The 17783-nt window shown below is 40.7% G+C and overlaps 1 protein-coding gene across 1 annotated transcript in view; it reads left to right on the top strand.

The window, feature by feature from the left end:
• arap1 (ArfGAP with RhoGAP domain, ankyrin repeat and PH domain 1) overlaps positions 1-17783 on the top strand; it is a 47374-nt gene that overhangs the window by 883 nt on the left and 28708 nt on the right. The window contains exons 2-5 of the mRNA XM_083984615.1: positions 9848-10931; positions 15064-15233; positions 17149-17246; positions 17346-17428. Of these exons, the coding sequence (XP_083840741.1) occupies positions 9898-10931; positions 15064-15233; positions 17149-17246; positions 17346-17428 (1385 nt within the window). The 5' untranslated portion in view covers positions 9848-9897. The remainder of the gene's footprint in view (positions 1-9847; positions 10932-15063; positions 15234-17148; positions 17247-17345; positions 17429-17783) is intronic.

Here is a 17783-nt window from a genome sequence, read left to right as displayed (position 1 = left end):
GTTACATCAATGGAAACAATCATACTCTGCTTTCCTGTTTCTGTGCAATGATTTCCTTTTGAAAATACAGATGCGCTCTCTGAGTGATGTGCTATGAGGAAGACCCTTCGCCTGGGGGTTGAAAAGCCTTAAAATAGATGACACTTTGCATGACTGGCTTGCTTAGCAGACCTTTAAAGTATGTGAGTAGAACTTTTTCATGAGTAAAGGTCCTGAACCATGAAATTGACGTCCCTGGCTGTTGTGGTTAAGCAAATGTTACTGTGTAGCTACTGTGCAGTATGGTTAATGAAACTCTGTGGTTTTATAACTACCGCATTGTGAGGACTTCATCAGGGCAACTGATTCGACATGCCATGGCAGTAAATTCGTTTAAAACAAAGATCAAACAACTTATACCATTTTTAAAAAGCCACAAATTCACCATTCAAAACAATGAATGACCTAGTGTTATTTTGGAGGGTTGTAAAAATAGCTATCAAGCAGCATCAAGGCCTTACTGACCTTATTTTGTGCAGTAGTGGAATCTGGTAATGAGGAAGCTGGCAACCATGGTCCATTTTTGGCTTTCAAGAACTCAAGACTGAGAGCCACACAATCTAATGCTACAGGACGCTGTTTATAAATGAACAGATGTAAGGATCTCTCTACCTCTCAACCTGTCGTACTATGCTATACTAAGCCAATTTGTAATTTCTATAACATGGAAAGTGCTTCTACTGAGGACACAGATTTTCTTTGTCTGTCTGTCCCCGTCTGTTTTTCATCCCTCCTCCATTCCTATCTGTGTTTTTGTTTCCCTCTCAGTCCGTCCGTCACTTGCTACTGAATCATACCATAATGAGGTGAGAGGAGGATGACAACAAATATTTCACGGAGCGACCTGACTGTAATATTAGACAGACTAGATGAAGAGCCCTGGTACAGTAGCCAGAGACTGTGACTAAATTAACATCAAGATGAGGTTATGAATTCTGCTTCAACACTGCACATCTTCACAAAAAAAGATTTTCCATTTTGTGAACTGAGATGAGCTTGACACATAGGAGCAAAATAGTTTCAGAGAGTAGACCACTGCAGAAGTAGACTTGAGTTTCATCAGGTTTTTGTAACTGATTGTACGTGCATGTGCATTAATATTGTGAGAGATTATTGTTGTGTGTTGGCAGTTTATTAGGTACTATGCCCAGATAAAGGTGATGCAGTCTAATAACAGAAGGCCAGCAATAAATCCTCCCTCATGACGGGTATAATGTTCGGTTTCTGTTGAAAATACTTTAGAGAGGTGTTGGTTCAACTTTATAGTAATTTTGGGTGATGAAGTTTGTGGTGAAATTGAATCGTACTGCATTATCCTTCTGGTAAATTTGTCCACTGTGTTTACAGCATTGAAAGGAAACAACGTTTTTGAAGCACCCCTCAGTTTATCTCGGTGTAATTTACTGTGGTGTTTTGTTTTTAATGAAGTCAATTAAAGAGCATGGATAGTTCAAACCTATTCTGTTGGGCAGTTTGCGGTATGTACAGTTTATAGTTACCATACTTCATACTACCAGCTGACATCTGCCATAGATGGAATATATATGTATACTATGTGTGTATAAAAAGTTCATACTCAACAAAGTCAAAACAAACATTGTTTATTATTGCAGGCTGATGATTTGGGTTAATTGACTGTTGGCTTAGATGTGGTCTGTAGTTGGTGATTTGTTACCATGGGAAATATCCTCCAGTGAAATGTTGCACCCCAGAGAGTAAGGGGCAAGTATGCTCACACACACTGGCTTGTTCACTAGAATACATTGTGTGGATGCATTTGGTTACTGGCAGGACTGAGTCACTATTCAGTTTTAATTGAAAGTGGGCTGAAAGCAGCAGTGTGTCTGGCGGTGGGTGCATGAGTCATGCCCTGGTTGTCTGTGTGTGTGTGTGTGTGTGTGTGTGTGTGTGTGTGTGTGTGTGTGTCATTTTTTCAATGACAGCATCATCATTGAAATATGGGGGTCTGGGAAAGAATTCTCACCAAACTATTACTAAGTTTCGATATGTCATTGACATTAATGACATTTATTTATTTTTTGACAAATTTCCTCTGCCATTTGTCAGAAAATATAGAGTCAGCAAATGTGGAGTAATTGAGCCATGGATGTTGCAGATAAGGGATACTTCAACATTTTGGCAAATTGGCGCATTGCCATAATCCCTATAGTCATAGCAGTAGGTTCGTTACATTTAATTGTCGGTGCAAGCTATTTTTAGAACGGTGGAGCAGAGCAGCTAGCTGCTCAGAGCTACGCTACGGAGGCTAATGGGATTTCTTGGTTTCCCTCATCAAACTCATCAAATACACAACCCGACAACTCTAAAACACTCTGGTTCCGTTATCATCTCATAGCGTGGTGAATGTGCAGATCACAACTTGTGAGTTGTTGGATTGTGTATTCAATGAGTTTGATGAAACCAAGAAATCCCATGAGCCTCCAGTGTAGCTCTAAGCAGCTCGCGGCTCTGCTCCACCGTTCTAAAAATAGCTTGGGTAACGAACCTACTGCTATGACTATACTGTAGGGATTATGGCAATGGGCCAGTTTGCCAAAATGTTAAACTATCCCTTTAACTGTGTGTGCCTTAACCATTGGTGGAATACAGCAGGGTGAGATATTACTGGATGCATGGCAATGTACACATGAATAGATTCAGATATACTGTATATATCCCCTGGCAAAACACTTGTATATAGACCATGACAAGTTCCTAATTTAAATGTCAACACTCAAATAAAAATACTCCTGTACTTTACTAACCCATCACCACAGTAATGGTGCCAGTGTATCAATAACAATATAATGCTTTATTGATTGTTTGTCCTACCCCTACATGTGGTTTTGGCCCATAAACAGATACATTGGCTCCAGCCTTAAATGTTCTACACTTAACACAATACACCTTTTTTTTTTTACTCTTTTATAATATTTACATAGGCTAGAGAAAAAAAGGAATTGCATGTCATGATAAACCAGACAGGCAAAGCACATTTGACAACTATGATGATGTAACAGTTTACAATTTACAGTGTGCGGTCAGTGTGTTAGTCTCGCACACCGTTGTGAGGAATAACTGTGAAATTATTGCAATTCAGTGCCATTTGAGCATTTTTAACCAAAATACTACTAGTCATTGCAATTTCAATTTTCATCTTATGTGCAGTTTCATGCAACAGTTTATCACCCTGGAGCAGAAACATTTGCTCCGCGGTGGTAAACGTTTCTTCTCACATTTTATGAGTTCTCTCACCCACTCTACCAGGTAGATGACTTCAGGTAGTACTACGATATATTTAGTGCATCTTGCTGGCGAGCTACCCGCAGACGTGTGACAGACAGTCAGGGGCTTCTGCAGGCCTGTCAAAGCCTCAGCTTCTGTTTCCTGAAGTAGTTTAGGGTTTGTTGTCGCCCTGAGTCATCACCCTGTTGTAGAAGCCAGCCTCTCTTCAGTTTCATCTTTTTTATTGACTGCAGGACATGGGGATCCAAAATTAGCTGATATTACTTGCATCTATTCTTTCTTCTACTCAAACAACTGTCCCTGCACCACTGGCTGCTTTAAATTTGTTTATCTGAGAATATTCTAGGGCCTCCACCTTAACTAAAATTATTTTAATGAAAGATCAGACAGTGGAAAATTCAAGCCAGAAATACTTTGATGGCTTTTTATAGCCTCTTCTTACTTATCAGTTAGTTTCATTTTCGCATCCCCGTTTAGTAGGCTAGTTCAGAGGAGCCCGTGGCTGTTTCTTGCGAGCACAAGCTTTGAGGAGACTGAATTTTAATTTGACAATTCTTGCCCTGTGTTACAAGTTTGGGTGTGTTAATTAATGCCGAATAAATTCATGAAGCCCTAATTGTTTTACAAGCAGATAGATGTCCAAACTTCAGTTCATGCCACAGCTGGTTTATGTTTCTGTGTTTAATCAAGTACTGTATGTCTCAAGTATCAGGTTTGTTAGACATGTCCTTATTGGACATTGTGAAATAACTTCAGCTCAAGTGATACATAATGTATTTCAAATCTGTATGTTGCACCTGAACACAGAAAAACTGGAACATCCTGGCTAAATTAAAATGGGATATGAGGCGTTTAACACAATTTCTGAGACCCCCCCCCCCCCCCCCCCCCCAATTTATACACTTGCCCCAACCAACTTTACACGTAATTTTATTAGGTGTACACACTGGTTCCTTTACTTGGGTTGGGCCCCCACCACGAGTTTCCTTCCCTCTTGTCAGTGTGTGTGTGAGCCTGGGCAACAGAATGCCCCATTGTGAGGGCAGCACAGAGAGCCTGTTCTTGGCAGCTCTCTGAGTGGGAGGGCGGAAGCAGAGAGAGGGATGAAGGGTGAGACGGATTAACAGAGAAGGAAAGAGTGGAGAGATAAATGAATTGAGGTAAGTGCAGAAAATGGAATAAAGGCCTCGGAAAAAGGAAGTCACCAATAATGATGTGATGAGATACCGATGTGTCTATGGCATAAATGAATGCTGCTACATGGGTCGATTGTTGCGAAAAACTACATTTTGTTTTGTTGTTTGAGTGCAATGACAATAAAGTGCCTTGATTGAATCTTGAATAAACACAGGAGGCAGGTAGCCCGCTTCTAAACTGGAAAAATCGTCCACGCAATAACCCCAAAAATGTAAAATCTATCTCCACCTGGTAGAAAGCAAACTAACCGTTAGTGCATCCAAGAGTCTGACAGGTTTTGTTCACAAATAGAGAAGTTGACAATGCAAAGCTGGTAATTGTGAGATGGAGAAGGTGCTGAACGAACAGAGGGGGGTGAGACAGTGAAACTAGGCCCCTGTGAGGACTTTAGTGCCAGGTTGAGTATGCAAGTTCTTTCAAAATGAGATGGTCAAGCTTCACCGAGACTAAAACCAAAGGTGCGTATGTTGGCTGTTTGATCATAAAGTTTGAAAATGACAGAGTGTAAATTTTTACTGTGCTACTTTGGAAAAACAATCAAATAAGCGTACAATAAATTATCTATGGTTCCTCCTGCTTCAAGTCTTTCATATTACAGTATCTATGTGAGTTTAGGGGTAGAGTTGATATCAACACTCTCATTTGATTTTGGATCATGATGGCAGACAGGAATTGTGGTTTCCAAAGTGAACCTTTTCTTTGAAGTTGGCTTAAACTTCCTATCCTGAACTCTGGAGGTGAACTATAAGACTATTTACTCCAGCACCAGAGACTTTATTTGAGTTTAATGCCAGGTTTTTTGGGCCATGGGTTAAGTGGTAACTCCTCCTCTGCAGAAAGTGATGCTGACTGTGCTTATTTTCAGATAAGGTGGAGTCAAGACTCCTCACTTCTACATTCTGTGCAGTGCACCACCCACACTGTGCTACTTTGAGCCACTGTTCCCCCATGAACTCACGTTGTGTCCTCGGCTAGTCTTCCTCATACCTGATATGTTATGTGTTTGCTCTGAACTGTTACTGCTGATGTCACACTGCTGTATTTTCCAGTTAAGACCATTAGCCATTAGTTTTCTGCATTCTTCAGTGGAAAAATATAAATCAGGACTTTCTGTTACAATAAAATCTGAACACTTTGTTTTTATCTCTTAAGCAATAATTCAGTTGTAGATACACAGAGATTATCTATTGTATTTTTGTGTCTTGTCATGGGTGCATTAGTGAAACAGCTTCCCAACAACCTTTAGTTTTTTTCTCACCTATAACACTAGTGTATCTTAATGTCCCCCCCCCCCCACACACACACACACACAGAGCTGATTAAGGGTTTCTCTCTTCCAAAGTGCTGATAGCAAAACTTGCATCTGGTCGAAGATGCTGAGACCAGCTACTTAAACTTGTGTGTGTGCGTGCGTTTGCGTACGTGTGTTTATGTTCAAATGTAATTTTTAGACGTTGTCTGCGTGTTTAGTTTATGACTAACACCCCAGTGACAGCTGAAGGCCATCCGCACTGTAATTCATCGCATGAAATGTTACTTAGTTCCTCAATTCAAAAAATAGGAACTGTGTTTGATCTAAAAGACTAGTGCAAGATTCACACTGCCCTCATGGCTCTGTGGCCCTGTTAGAGGAAACACTTGACAGGAAATGAAATGCGCTCATTTCAACATGCTCACACACTGGTGATAAGTGTTGCTTGGACTGGATAGTGTGGCTTGAGGTGTTTGCTCACTCACCCTCCTCTACACCCACGTCCAGCCAATAGAATCAATTGAATTTTCATTTTCATTTTCTGTATTTTCAGTTTTGTTTAATCTGCTACTAACCAGGCATCTAATATGTGTCTTATTTTTCTGGATGCACTGTGAGCCTGTTAGCTTCTGTTAACTAAATTTAAAGGAGACATATTATGCCCCCTTTCCACAAATGAAAATGGTTCCCAGGTCTCTTAAAGACATGTCTGTGACATGCTTTTGTCAAAATACCCCAAGAATCAAACATCACAGCTCTTTTTATACCCTCAAAACAGCCCTGTTCAGAACGGCTGGTTTCAGTGCCTGTCCCTTTAAATGCAAATGAACCACTGCTTGCCCCACCCCTCCCCTTCTACTGGTACCAGGTAGCAGTGGTATTATGCAAATTCGAGTCCTAGTTACATCACTGGAAGACAACTGAGGGAGCAGCTCGTAAAACCATGTGGATTTCAACCTTGGGAGGCTGCACATTACAGATTTATTTGTCAATTCTCACATTTTGGGGGCCGGAAGGCAAGACAAACACCCAAATATATATTAAAGAGCCTTCAAAAAGTGATATTTCCATAATATGTCCCCTTTAATCTGAAGAATTTAAATTTAACTGTGACAATGCTTCTTAAAGATATACCAAGATAGGGTGGGATGTACTATTCACAAAGGGATAGCCCACCCCTTTTTTTGATTAAAGCAGAAGTAAGTGATATATTTGTGTTAATATAAGTCTTAAATAGTTCTATCTTCCGACAGCAATCACTTACATAGAGTGTTTGGTCTGAAACACGGGTCTGTCAGTCACTCTGCTCTGCTCTGAGCCCAGGAGAAAACTTTTATCGTATCCTACAGTTTTTATCCAATGAGGAGAGAGAACGGCATGCAGGGCTGTGTGTGCAGCCAAGGGACGCCGTGAATGTGGTGACGTAGGGACGAGGACTGTTATGGTGCGTTCAAGGAAACTCGTATTTTTCCGACCGTGAAGTCGTACCAGTTCGATCTGGTACGAGTTCACGGGTCAGAAGTTACGAGTGGCCGTTATAGTGACTTTCACCGGTAAAACAGGTCGGAGAAACACGAGTGGGTTGCCTGGAACGCTACAAAGTCGTAAGTTGTGACTTGAAGCTGTAATTTACGATTTCAAAAGCCTACCTGGAACGCAGCATTAGCGAAAACGACCGGACCACTTACTTCTGCTTTAATGAGACCATGGTTATTTTGATTACCTTTTACTTGCTGGCTACTCACCCTGTTATACTTGAATACAAGTGTAAACTGTATCAGCAACAGAAAAAAAAATCTGGTGCAGTCCTATGAAACAAGCTAATAGACCTTGGCTTGCATTAAGCGGAACTGAAAAGAATTGCAAATCCAGCTATTTGTATTTTAATTTACAATTTTCACCCAAGGACATGTTGGGTGTTTTGAAACAAATAATATTCAGTATAGAAGGTTCCACAAAGACACTCGTGTGTGTTGAGGAGAGACTTTTATCTTGTGGCTCTGTCTGGGAAACCAGCAGCTTCCCTTGTGGTCAGAGGTACGAGGCAGAGAGATGAAGCGCAAGTGAATGTGAAAGGTGTTGATAAATATTTTTGACAGCAACACTAAAGCCTTTGTAGGTATGGTTTAGTTATATCACTGCTAAAATTAATTTTTGTGATGCATCACAAGTACAGTCTGCCCTGAGCTACTGCTTACTGTCGGCAGGTTAGACGCGTGTGAATGCTGAGAGTTGGATTTTCATTGCCGTTTGTTAGTCAGCAGGCGTCACGATGTACATAACTGATCTCAATGCGTGCTGCATCAGAAGAACAAGAGTGGATGGTGAGTTAAGAGAGTGCTTGGAGAACGGGAGGGGCTTCTCCAATACACTTCTGCAGCATTCAAGTCTCATGTCTGAGATGTAGTGAGAAATTAGTGAGGCGATGTGAAATGCTGTGTCAACACTTGATGTGTCAATAACACTTCCTCCCATAGTTGGTGTAGTAGTACTACAGTGCTAACTTGAAGTCAGCAGCTCGACAGCAATCAACCTTAAGTTCAGTTAGAAACATACAGTGCCGTCTGTACTGTCTGTCCAGCCCTGACATTGAAGTCACATGCGTTTTATAATCAGAAGAATTCATGCAGTTACACCGTAAAGAAACTGAATAGAAGTCCAGCTGGAGTTTACACAAATACACAAAACGCAAATGAAAACTGAAATTAATGTGAGTTGAAGTTCTGTTGAGTCGCACAGTGCTTATCAAAATGCCCAAACTGCTAGAGGATCTTTGCATCAAGGCATGAAATCAACTTCCTCTTTTGGCTGAGGTGAGAATCATCTACCCTGACAACAACGTTGACACTTCTGTTTGTAGTCTATAAAAATGCCCCTATCATGGATGTATACCATTGCAGTCTTGCTAGTCATATTTTTTGTCTGTCTTCTAGGAAGCAAAGGTATTTCTGCTTCTGTGTTGTCACATATTTCTCAAGAGTGTGACCACTGTTGACAAATAAGGGCTTTTCAGTGATTGATGGCAGATATATAACACTAGTATGTTGTTGTAATCTCTAAATTATTAACTAAAATATGTTTACCTTACCTTACCGTGGCTACTCATTATTGTTTCTCTGGTCCTGGGAAACTGCTCAGGTTTGATCATGTACAGTATGTATATGAACACTGCTGATGAATAAAATATGTTTATGTTACAAAACATAGATCAAAGACAGACAGGCTCAGTAATAGTACGAGGCTTCACTGTTGCACGCTGACTTTCAACCATTCCAAATCATAAATCTAACACTGTTTTCTTGAAACTACATAAATAGTAGGTTGAGGCCTTCTGCTATTTTAATTCCCAACAACTAACCATAGGTGTACTTTATCACCATATCGTCATTTAAATTGTATATTCAATTCAATTCAATTCAATTCAATTCAATTCAATTCAATTCAATTCAATTCAATTCAATTCAATTCAATTCAATTCAATACTTTATTTCGGACACAGCGGCGGTCCATAGAACAAAAAAAAAAAAAAACACATATACACAGAACGGACAGATATTCCAAAATATATGTTCTTAGATAGAATCCACTTGCATTTACTGAGCTTTGAAAGCTAGGAATTTAAATCTTACAGTACTCCTTGAAGTAATGTTACATTCAACACATTGGCACATTTCCTACCACACTGTACTCTTGATAGTACATTTGTGAAACTGACACAAGGGGGAGCTAACACCTTTCTGTAGCAGCCAATGAGGTTGTCTGTGGATGACTGCAGACATTTTTTTGTAAATTTGGCCTTGTGAGCTTAGTTACAGACCCATGCTGATTATCTCTAAGAGCCAAACTTTGCATTGATTAATTGGCCGACCCCCAGAGTCCACTGTGTGTTGAAGTGTTATTAATCATCTGGTCTGTAATTTCACTAATTTGACATATAATGATCCATTTGTGGACCAAAAGAAAAATTATGTTGCTTGCAATAAGGGAATAATCTATATTTTGATCTTGTGCTTTCTGCCTTGTTTTCATTGAAAATGCCACAATATACCTGTTATTTCTGTGAAATAATGTTTTGCCTTTTGTAATACCTGAAATAATTTTTCACTTCTACAGGTTGTGCCGGCCATGATCTGAGTCGCTTTAAAGTCTGTGGACGTGGATGCATGCCGCAATCCCACACATCAATCATGTCTCAATCTGAACTCTGTCCAGATGTGTTGGAGTGGTTATGTATACTTCGTCTAGAGCAGTATTCAGAGGCATTTCAGAACGCCGGGCTGACAACGTCACGGCAATGTCGCAACCTCACGCAAGATCAGTTGGAGCGGATGGGCATCAGCCTGCCGGGTCACCAGAGACGCATCTTGGCTAGCCTTAGCAAAACACATCGTGACAATAATCGTGACACGCAGTCGGACACACACGCTCACTCTGCACAGGAAACAGGACACACTCAAGTGCCACTGAGAGAGAGACCTGTGCCCGTCCCAGTGCAAGAAAAACCTGCCCTTGTGCAAAGGGAAACGAGAGATGGAGAAACACCAAGACCCACACCCAGAGAGAGAGAGAAACCAGTCCCTAAGGACAGACATGGACCCAGGATGAAAGAGGAAAATGGGAGGGAGAAGAAGTCTGTTCCTGAGAAAAGACAAGCTGCACCCAGACAAAGGAAAGAGGAACACAGGGATGGAGGTATAGATGGAGAGAGGGAGAAACCTGTGCCTAAAGAGAGGACAAAGTTTCGCTCGAGTCCTCCGGTGGATTGTCCCCTTGCCCCTAATGTCCCTCAAACTTCTGAAACCTCTTTACCCCCTGTGCCCCCGCGAAGCACACCCAACTGCCCTCCGCAGCCCTTCACCTCCGCCCTGAGCCCCTCACCTCCTCCTCGAACCCTTGGGTCCCCTAGACTAGACAGGCGTGAGATTAAAGCCCCCCCTGTACAGAGTGAGCCCCACAGTTTGGTCCCCACCCATACCTCCACCACCCATACCTCTGCACCAACTCGGCCAAACACTTTAGCCATCCTGCCGTCTGCCCAACATGTGGTTTGTGACGAAGGAAGAAAAATGTCCCCGGTCTCCTCTCCAGCTTCCCTTAGTGACGACAGAAACGCTCCACCTCTGCCACCAAAAGGAGGACCTAAAGGTGCTCCACCAATCCCGCAGCGTGTTCCTGCACAGTCTCCGAGGGCCCACTGGTAAGACAATTTTTTGATTAAAGTGTTTGTTGTTTTGCTGTGTTTTAGTCTTCTGTTTAAGAAAGAGACTTAACCCTTCCTGCAAACTGTCAGCACTGCAGTTGTTTTGTAGTGCCTTTCTCGGAAGACAGTGCTACCATCTGTTGGACAAAATGGTAATATACATTTTCTCAACTACAGTAGAGATTAGCACAGTAGGCACACACAAAAAAACATATTGGTGACTGTACAAACTTCCTGAAATTAAAATTAGATGCACCTCCTGCAACTGAAAAGCCTGAGCATTAACTGACAGAGTGGACATAAAGCTCATCGGCCTGTCGAATACAGACACATACAAGGCCTGTTGAGTTCTCATCTGTGAGCGAAATGCGCTTTTCTGTCAAGCTGCATTCGTGTTGTGGTTGTTTATATCTGACCACATGAGTCTGTGCATGTGTGTGTCTGCTTTTTTTTGTCAAAGGTTCTGTGCCTGAGACCTTTTCTTGACAATCATTCTCTATGTTGAATTGAACATCCTACTTTCAGGGTTTAAATGTCTTGCAAATGTCATTTGTTCACATTTAAGAGGCTTCACATTTACCCTGTAACAGCAGACTATTGTCCTTCACTAGTTCCACTGATGAGACATGAGCAGTTCTTTAACATGTGCTGAGTTCTCAGTGTAGTCGTTTTTTATGTCTTTCATCACCAGTTTAAGGAAAATAACCTTAAACCTTGCCTCAGGCTGTGGAGTACGGCTATTGAGAAACATGTGCCTACGCTCCCTGTGTTTTGAAGGGAAGCTAGCTGTATAGAGAGAGGGAGGAAGTTACAATGGAGAACAACATAGAGCAGTTTTAAATTTCTCCTTCCCTTATAGCTCCTGTGAGTGACAGAAGAAGAGAGAGTGAGACGTAAAGATAAAGACACAACGTGATTTGTTACCAGGAACTTTTTGTTGCCCCTTCTAAAAACTGACACTAAAACACTGACTTTCTCTCATAGCTCTCTTGTTTCCTTATGAGTGTGCTTTGTTGCCTCTCGTTGCCTCTCGTTGCCTCTCGTTGCCTCCTCCCATCTAGTAGTTGGCTGCTTGTTTCCTCCTACTCTTTTTTTTCTCCCCCCCTTACCTCCGATGTGTGAGTGTTTTTAAGATTGTTGTTTCATCAATGAAGAGGACTCCATTTGAACATGTCCATACGGGTAACATTGATATAATCATATCTCTGCATGTCTCTCTGCTGTGTCTCTACTTGTTGTTAGCATGTGGTGTCCTCTCTCCCCTCACTCTGTTCCATGTCAGTGTTTCAAACAAGGAAGCTTTGCTGTGTTGCTGGGTTAATGTTTTCTGCTATGTTGTGCTGTTAGTGCTAGGTGCTGTTAGTTAGACCTTTACAACAACAACAACAGTGTTATTTATATAGTACATTCCATGCGACAAGCACAAACTCAGTGTGCTTCACAAAAACAATGTAGTTTAGTTTGAGTTTTATCTTTACCAGACTTAAACTTTTTAACAAGACTTGATGAGATCAGATATTCTGTCCTGTTCTAGGACACTACACATTTAGAGAACATTGGTATTGTTGTGTTACCTATAGGTCTATAAAGAACATAAAACCTATAAAATGAGATTTTGTAAAACATTTTTTTTTTTAAAGTGTGTTTAAGCGTCAAGGAGATTAGTTGTTTTCTTGGAGAGAAACGGTGCTCTCAGCTTTCCCACCAATATTCTCTATCTGCAGGAACATACTGGCTGTATTTGTTTAGGAAACATGTTAACCATGAACACAGACTATGTGTGGACAAGGTAGATGCTGCTCTGGTGTGTCAAACTGCTACTTTTTTACCTGTAATTTAGACAAAATAGACAGGAAAGCAGTGCAACAAGCAAAAATTCCCCTCATTTGTTAACACCATACTGTAGCTAAAAGGGCCCAGGTCTATCTGTTTTCAGGTGATTCAAGTTAAAATATAAAATATTTTCCCATATTTCTGAGTTCGCACACAGGCAACCTTGGGGGGGAGAAGGAATGGTTATAGTCTCTTCAGCATATTGTCATCTGTTACAAGTAACAGAGAGCAAGCTAAATATAGCATCTCGCTAGCACTCTTCCTCTGTGAAGGAGGAACTGTGTCATCAGGTCAGTTTCCCGTCATTGTGGGTCTTGTATATCATTTTGTGCTTTTATTATTTAACAGACCAGGTGTGGACCCTGTTCCGCTAATTTTAAGTGAATATAGTGTATGAATTAAGGTAGATGTGGTCTTGAAATGGACATGACATGAGCACCTTGGTACTGTAGGCCCGTCTTAAATTAGACCAGAGCAGAGCAAACTGAGCAGTATTTCTGCGTTAGAAGCAGCCCAGAGACCGTTTGGCAAGTTTTTTGGCTTGTTGAATGCTGCCTACTGTAACACCTGACATGTTAAAGTGGAGTGATGACCGGCCTGCTGTCTGTAACAGCAATGAACGAAGTAGATTGTCAAAATGAAAAAGTAATATACCGTAAACCGAAAGTACTTTTCTGTTATTGTGACACGTCTTTTTGTCCTGCATCATCCCACTTTTACTGCTGCAAGCTAAACGGCAAGCTAAACGGCAAGCTAAAAGGCAGTCATTTATGAATTGTTAAACTAAGTATTTGCTTGTACACAATGTGACATATTCTTAAGCTAAAAACTTTATTTTGCCATTTTGTGTCACCGCTGTTTTTCATGTCCTTAAATGGCTGTGAGGAGATGAGAATTCACAAATGACGGAGGAATAAAGAGGAACTTTCACAACTCTGGATAGATCGAAGCAGGCGTGTGGGCATATTTTTGGCTTTCCTGTCAGCAAGGAAATAGTGTACAGTTTATAGGCTGTTTAGCACTATGCTTATACGCACTTTTTTAGGGTGCCTTTTTTATTTGCATGGACAGAGAACTAAATGAGTGGAACTGTGTTGAGGTAATGTTTGCTGAATCAGTTATCTGTTGCATTGGGCTGAAACTAAACCATACTGTCAGTATTTCAGGTAATATAATAATAGTTCAGCATACAGTTGGAATGAGTTGGGCCAAAAATAAGAGCTCCTTGACGTGTTAGGTAAAATGTGTGAGAGTCATGAATGGATTTTATGTCCAGTCCAACAGTCTCAAGTCTTGTTGTGTATGATATGACAAGCTTTGCATACCTCGATTTGTGGATTATCTGACAGTTGTCTGTGTAAGTCCTCTCAAACACTGTCAGAGGGAAGTCGTCAAGGATAGGCCTACCTCTTGCAAATACTTCCCAAATTATGTTATATTATTATTAGAAAACACTTATTTAGTAAGGCTGCAGGCTGAAGGGGTCACTCTGGGTACCATCAAAATGCATTTTGCGGTATGCTAGTACTGTATTAAATGTTTGTTCTACAGTTATTGTGGACGCTTTATATCAGAATTAATGGTATTATTACAACATTGATGAGACTTTCTCCTGAAATCCCACTGTTAGTATTCACCGGGCAGTAACACCTTGCTCGCTTTGCAGCTTTCGAAAACAACAACCCCATTGAAAAAAAGCAGGTTTGTTAGGGCAAGGTATTATTGACTACAGATTGTGATATTCAAATAATGAAAATGTAATGCTGACACACCTCTAATAGACACTCTGGCATGTACATTTACATTACATGGTAATAACACATCTGTAGTGCACACATACTGTGTTTTGTGTGTGTATATGGGGGGGTTCCAGAGGTATTCTGTGTTTACATGACTGTATCTTCAAGTTAGTGCAGGTTCAGACTTGCAACTAAAACCAAAAGTAGGGAAAAACTGGTCAGGCAGGAGGAGAGCAGAGGGATGCCAGCAGCAGACAGTAATGTGTGGACTCATCACTTCACATCAGAGTTATTTCTTCTGCCTGCGAGTGGATATTGTTCTTGTAGGTGCCTGGAGTAAGGTTCCAGAATGAACAAAGTTATTTTTGTAGTCTTTACTATGGAGTGAGAAAAGAGAAGACCGGGGGGATCTGAGCAGAGCGACTTTCTCAACAGAGGATGAATAAAATCACCCGACTACGTGGGATTTTCACCCGATCTCAGATTAACATGTCCGAGGTCTCATCTCCCGATTGCCAACCCTGTGCTTACCTGTCTTGTACCTCTGCACCCTGCAGCCCTTCTCCCACCAAGGCGTTAGCTGATGAGATGCAGCAGGACCAAACTCCACAGGTTCCCCCACGGATCAGGATACCCCATAGTCAAGAAAACGGGCAACAGTCGACTCACCCTGACGCGCAGCCTCCTCTGCCTGCCAGGAGGGTTTCTCAGCCTCCTTGCGAGTTCAGTAAGTAGTATAACCAGAATATAAACTTTTTCTTTGTAATATTTTATTGTACAGTGGTAGCAAACAGATTACCAAAAATGTGGGGAAGAAATGCACAACAACATACAACAAAGTTCTGCAGCTGGATTTGAGACACTTCAGGTCATGCAACTATGAATTGGGGGGGAAAAAAGTTTCCATTCATTCAGTAGCTTTAGCCCTAATCCCTCGAGAGTCATAAGGGATGTAGCGGAAATCTCTGCTGACACACAAAAAAAGAGCCCAATCTACTTATTTAATGTCAAACTATGATAACCAAAATATAAACACAATAAACCAAGATTGCCAGAAAATGCAGGTTTATTCAAGTAAATTAGGCTTCATTTCACAGAAATTGAATTCTGTAAAGCAGTTTATATGGACTTACAGTCTGCCAACCAGATCAAAAGTCTTGCTATCTTCAATTTCAAACAGATGAAAACATGTACATGTACTACTCCAAAAGCTGGCTCTCTCCCAAAATTATGCTTACAACACCTTGTGAAAACATAAAACCTAGCTTTGACTGATGTTAGTGTTTTGAATGATTTTATCATCATCCACCCATGTCCTTGTGTTTACAGTCTCCTGTGTTTTCATGTTTGAATAAGCTTGAAAAGAATCTGTGACATATTTGACTCTTATCTTGTACAATATAACAACTACTTTGATTTGATAAGTCTAAACGCAAGTTTAAACGTATTAACCTGTTTCCACTAGCCACATGGTAATTACTTTAAAATGCTTTTGTAATAACTAGTTGGCAAAAGGACAAAAATCAGAGTCTAAGTCAGAGCTGCACAAGTTGATAGACCAGTTATCACATGACACATGTACTTGAGTAAAACTGTTCAAAATGACTAAAAAGCCACCTTGTATCTCATTTATAAGATGAAAATCCCAAAATGTGTGTTTTATTGTTGTATTGTCTCTTTAGTCTGAAATCAAAGTTAAACTAAATGACCAAAAGATACATAGTGCATAGTTGAGTCCTCTTAGTTTCCGTAGTTTCCTCAGTTCAAACACTTATTCTTCCTTGTTGTTGTTCATGCCATCATGGACCATTGCATTTGTTAAACTGTTAGACACAGATAGTGTCTGTACACCCCCCCCCCCCCCCCCCCCCCCCCCAAAAAAAAAGAAAAGTTCCCACATGCCAGAGGGCATATGACGGCTTAATATTACTTCATGTATTTACTGAAGGCGCCAAGCCTGAAAAACTGGTTCTGAAGGAACTCAGACTTACAGGAAACAGATACTTTGTACACTTTGAATTTCAGTAACACTCTCAGTTGTCCCACTCTGACCTATTAGTTTCTGTGCTCACAAACACACTAGATTAACGCAGCTAAAACCTGGCACAGATAACTGGAGTAACTGGGATTATCAGATGTTTCCCTTATTGGCCTCTTGTCTAAGTATTGGATCAAGTATTTCAACTGCATTCCCCTGAATACCCTCAAGTAACCCAGAGAGAGACAATGCTAATGTGTTGAGTTTATCTGTGGCTTATATGGGAACCAAGTAAAGTAAGCAAGATAGTTGTTCAATGTTACACATCCTGTGACATTCTGTCATCCGTGTACATGCATACACCCTGGCCTGCCATCCATAAAACCCCACAAATCAAATCTTTACTCTGTTGTGTAATGTTTCAGTTGTTCCAAATGAAAAAAGGAAACTAAGTTGCTTACACAAAAAGCAATATGTTTTCGGTACTCCTGTGCTGTGTTTGCATGTTCATTGTGTTATGTTGTGTTATGGTTAATTGCCAGTCAAGCACATTGTCTATGATCTTCAGTGAAATCTTTCTGTGCTGGGAATAATTCTTCAATTTTTCTAGAAAACGTAACTTTAACTGCACAACTGTGTTCTCATCCTGTGTTACTTCCCTCAGAGCTCAGCTCAGCCGATGAACCCGATGATAATTCTGATGATTACGAAGATCCAGATTTGTTTACTCCCAGTGTTCATCGCTTGAACACAACAGACAGGGTAAGAGTGTGTAATATATTGAGTAAAAACAGTTGCCTTCTTTTACACTCCTTCTCGTGTCCCCCTGCGTATTGTGAACGACATCTCCTCCTCCAACAGGATATGACCCTGCAGGTTCCCGGCCAGCCAAAGGGGCGGTACAGTTCTTTGTGCAGTGATGATGAGCTTTTGGATGATGATGAGTGAGTCATGCCTGAACACATAAACAAAGCGTTTACACAAACACAGAAGCAGATTTGACTTCTGTTGTCAGTACATTGCTGAGCTCGGTAATCAGCATTTAGCTGCTTTTTGAGTAATTACCAGTAATTATACATATTGCTTAATTAGATTTCTCTCAAGCCATTGTATTTACTGAGTTTTAAATTCATTGTAAGTTATGTGTTAATCTGAATTTCTTTTATCAGTGCTATAAGCTATCTGTGTGCTTGAGAATAGTTTACTGACTTCTAAACTAAACCAAACCACATTGGATTTCCTTAAATTCATCTATTGAGAACAATGATACATTATGCAACCGTTACGTTTTTCATTTGT

The sequence above is a fragment of the Trachurus trachurus genome (genome assembly GCF_905171665.1).
Source record: "Trachurus trachurus genome assembly, chromosome: 13".
Lineage (NCBI taxonomy): Eukaryota > Metazoa > Chordata > Actinopteri > Carangiformes > Carangidae > Trachurus > Trachurus trachurus.
This window is presented reverse-complemented; position numbering and strand designations above follow the sequence as displayed.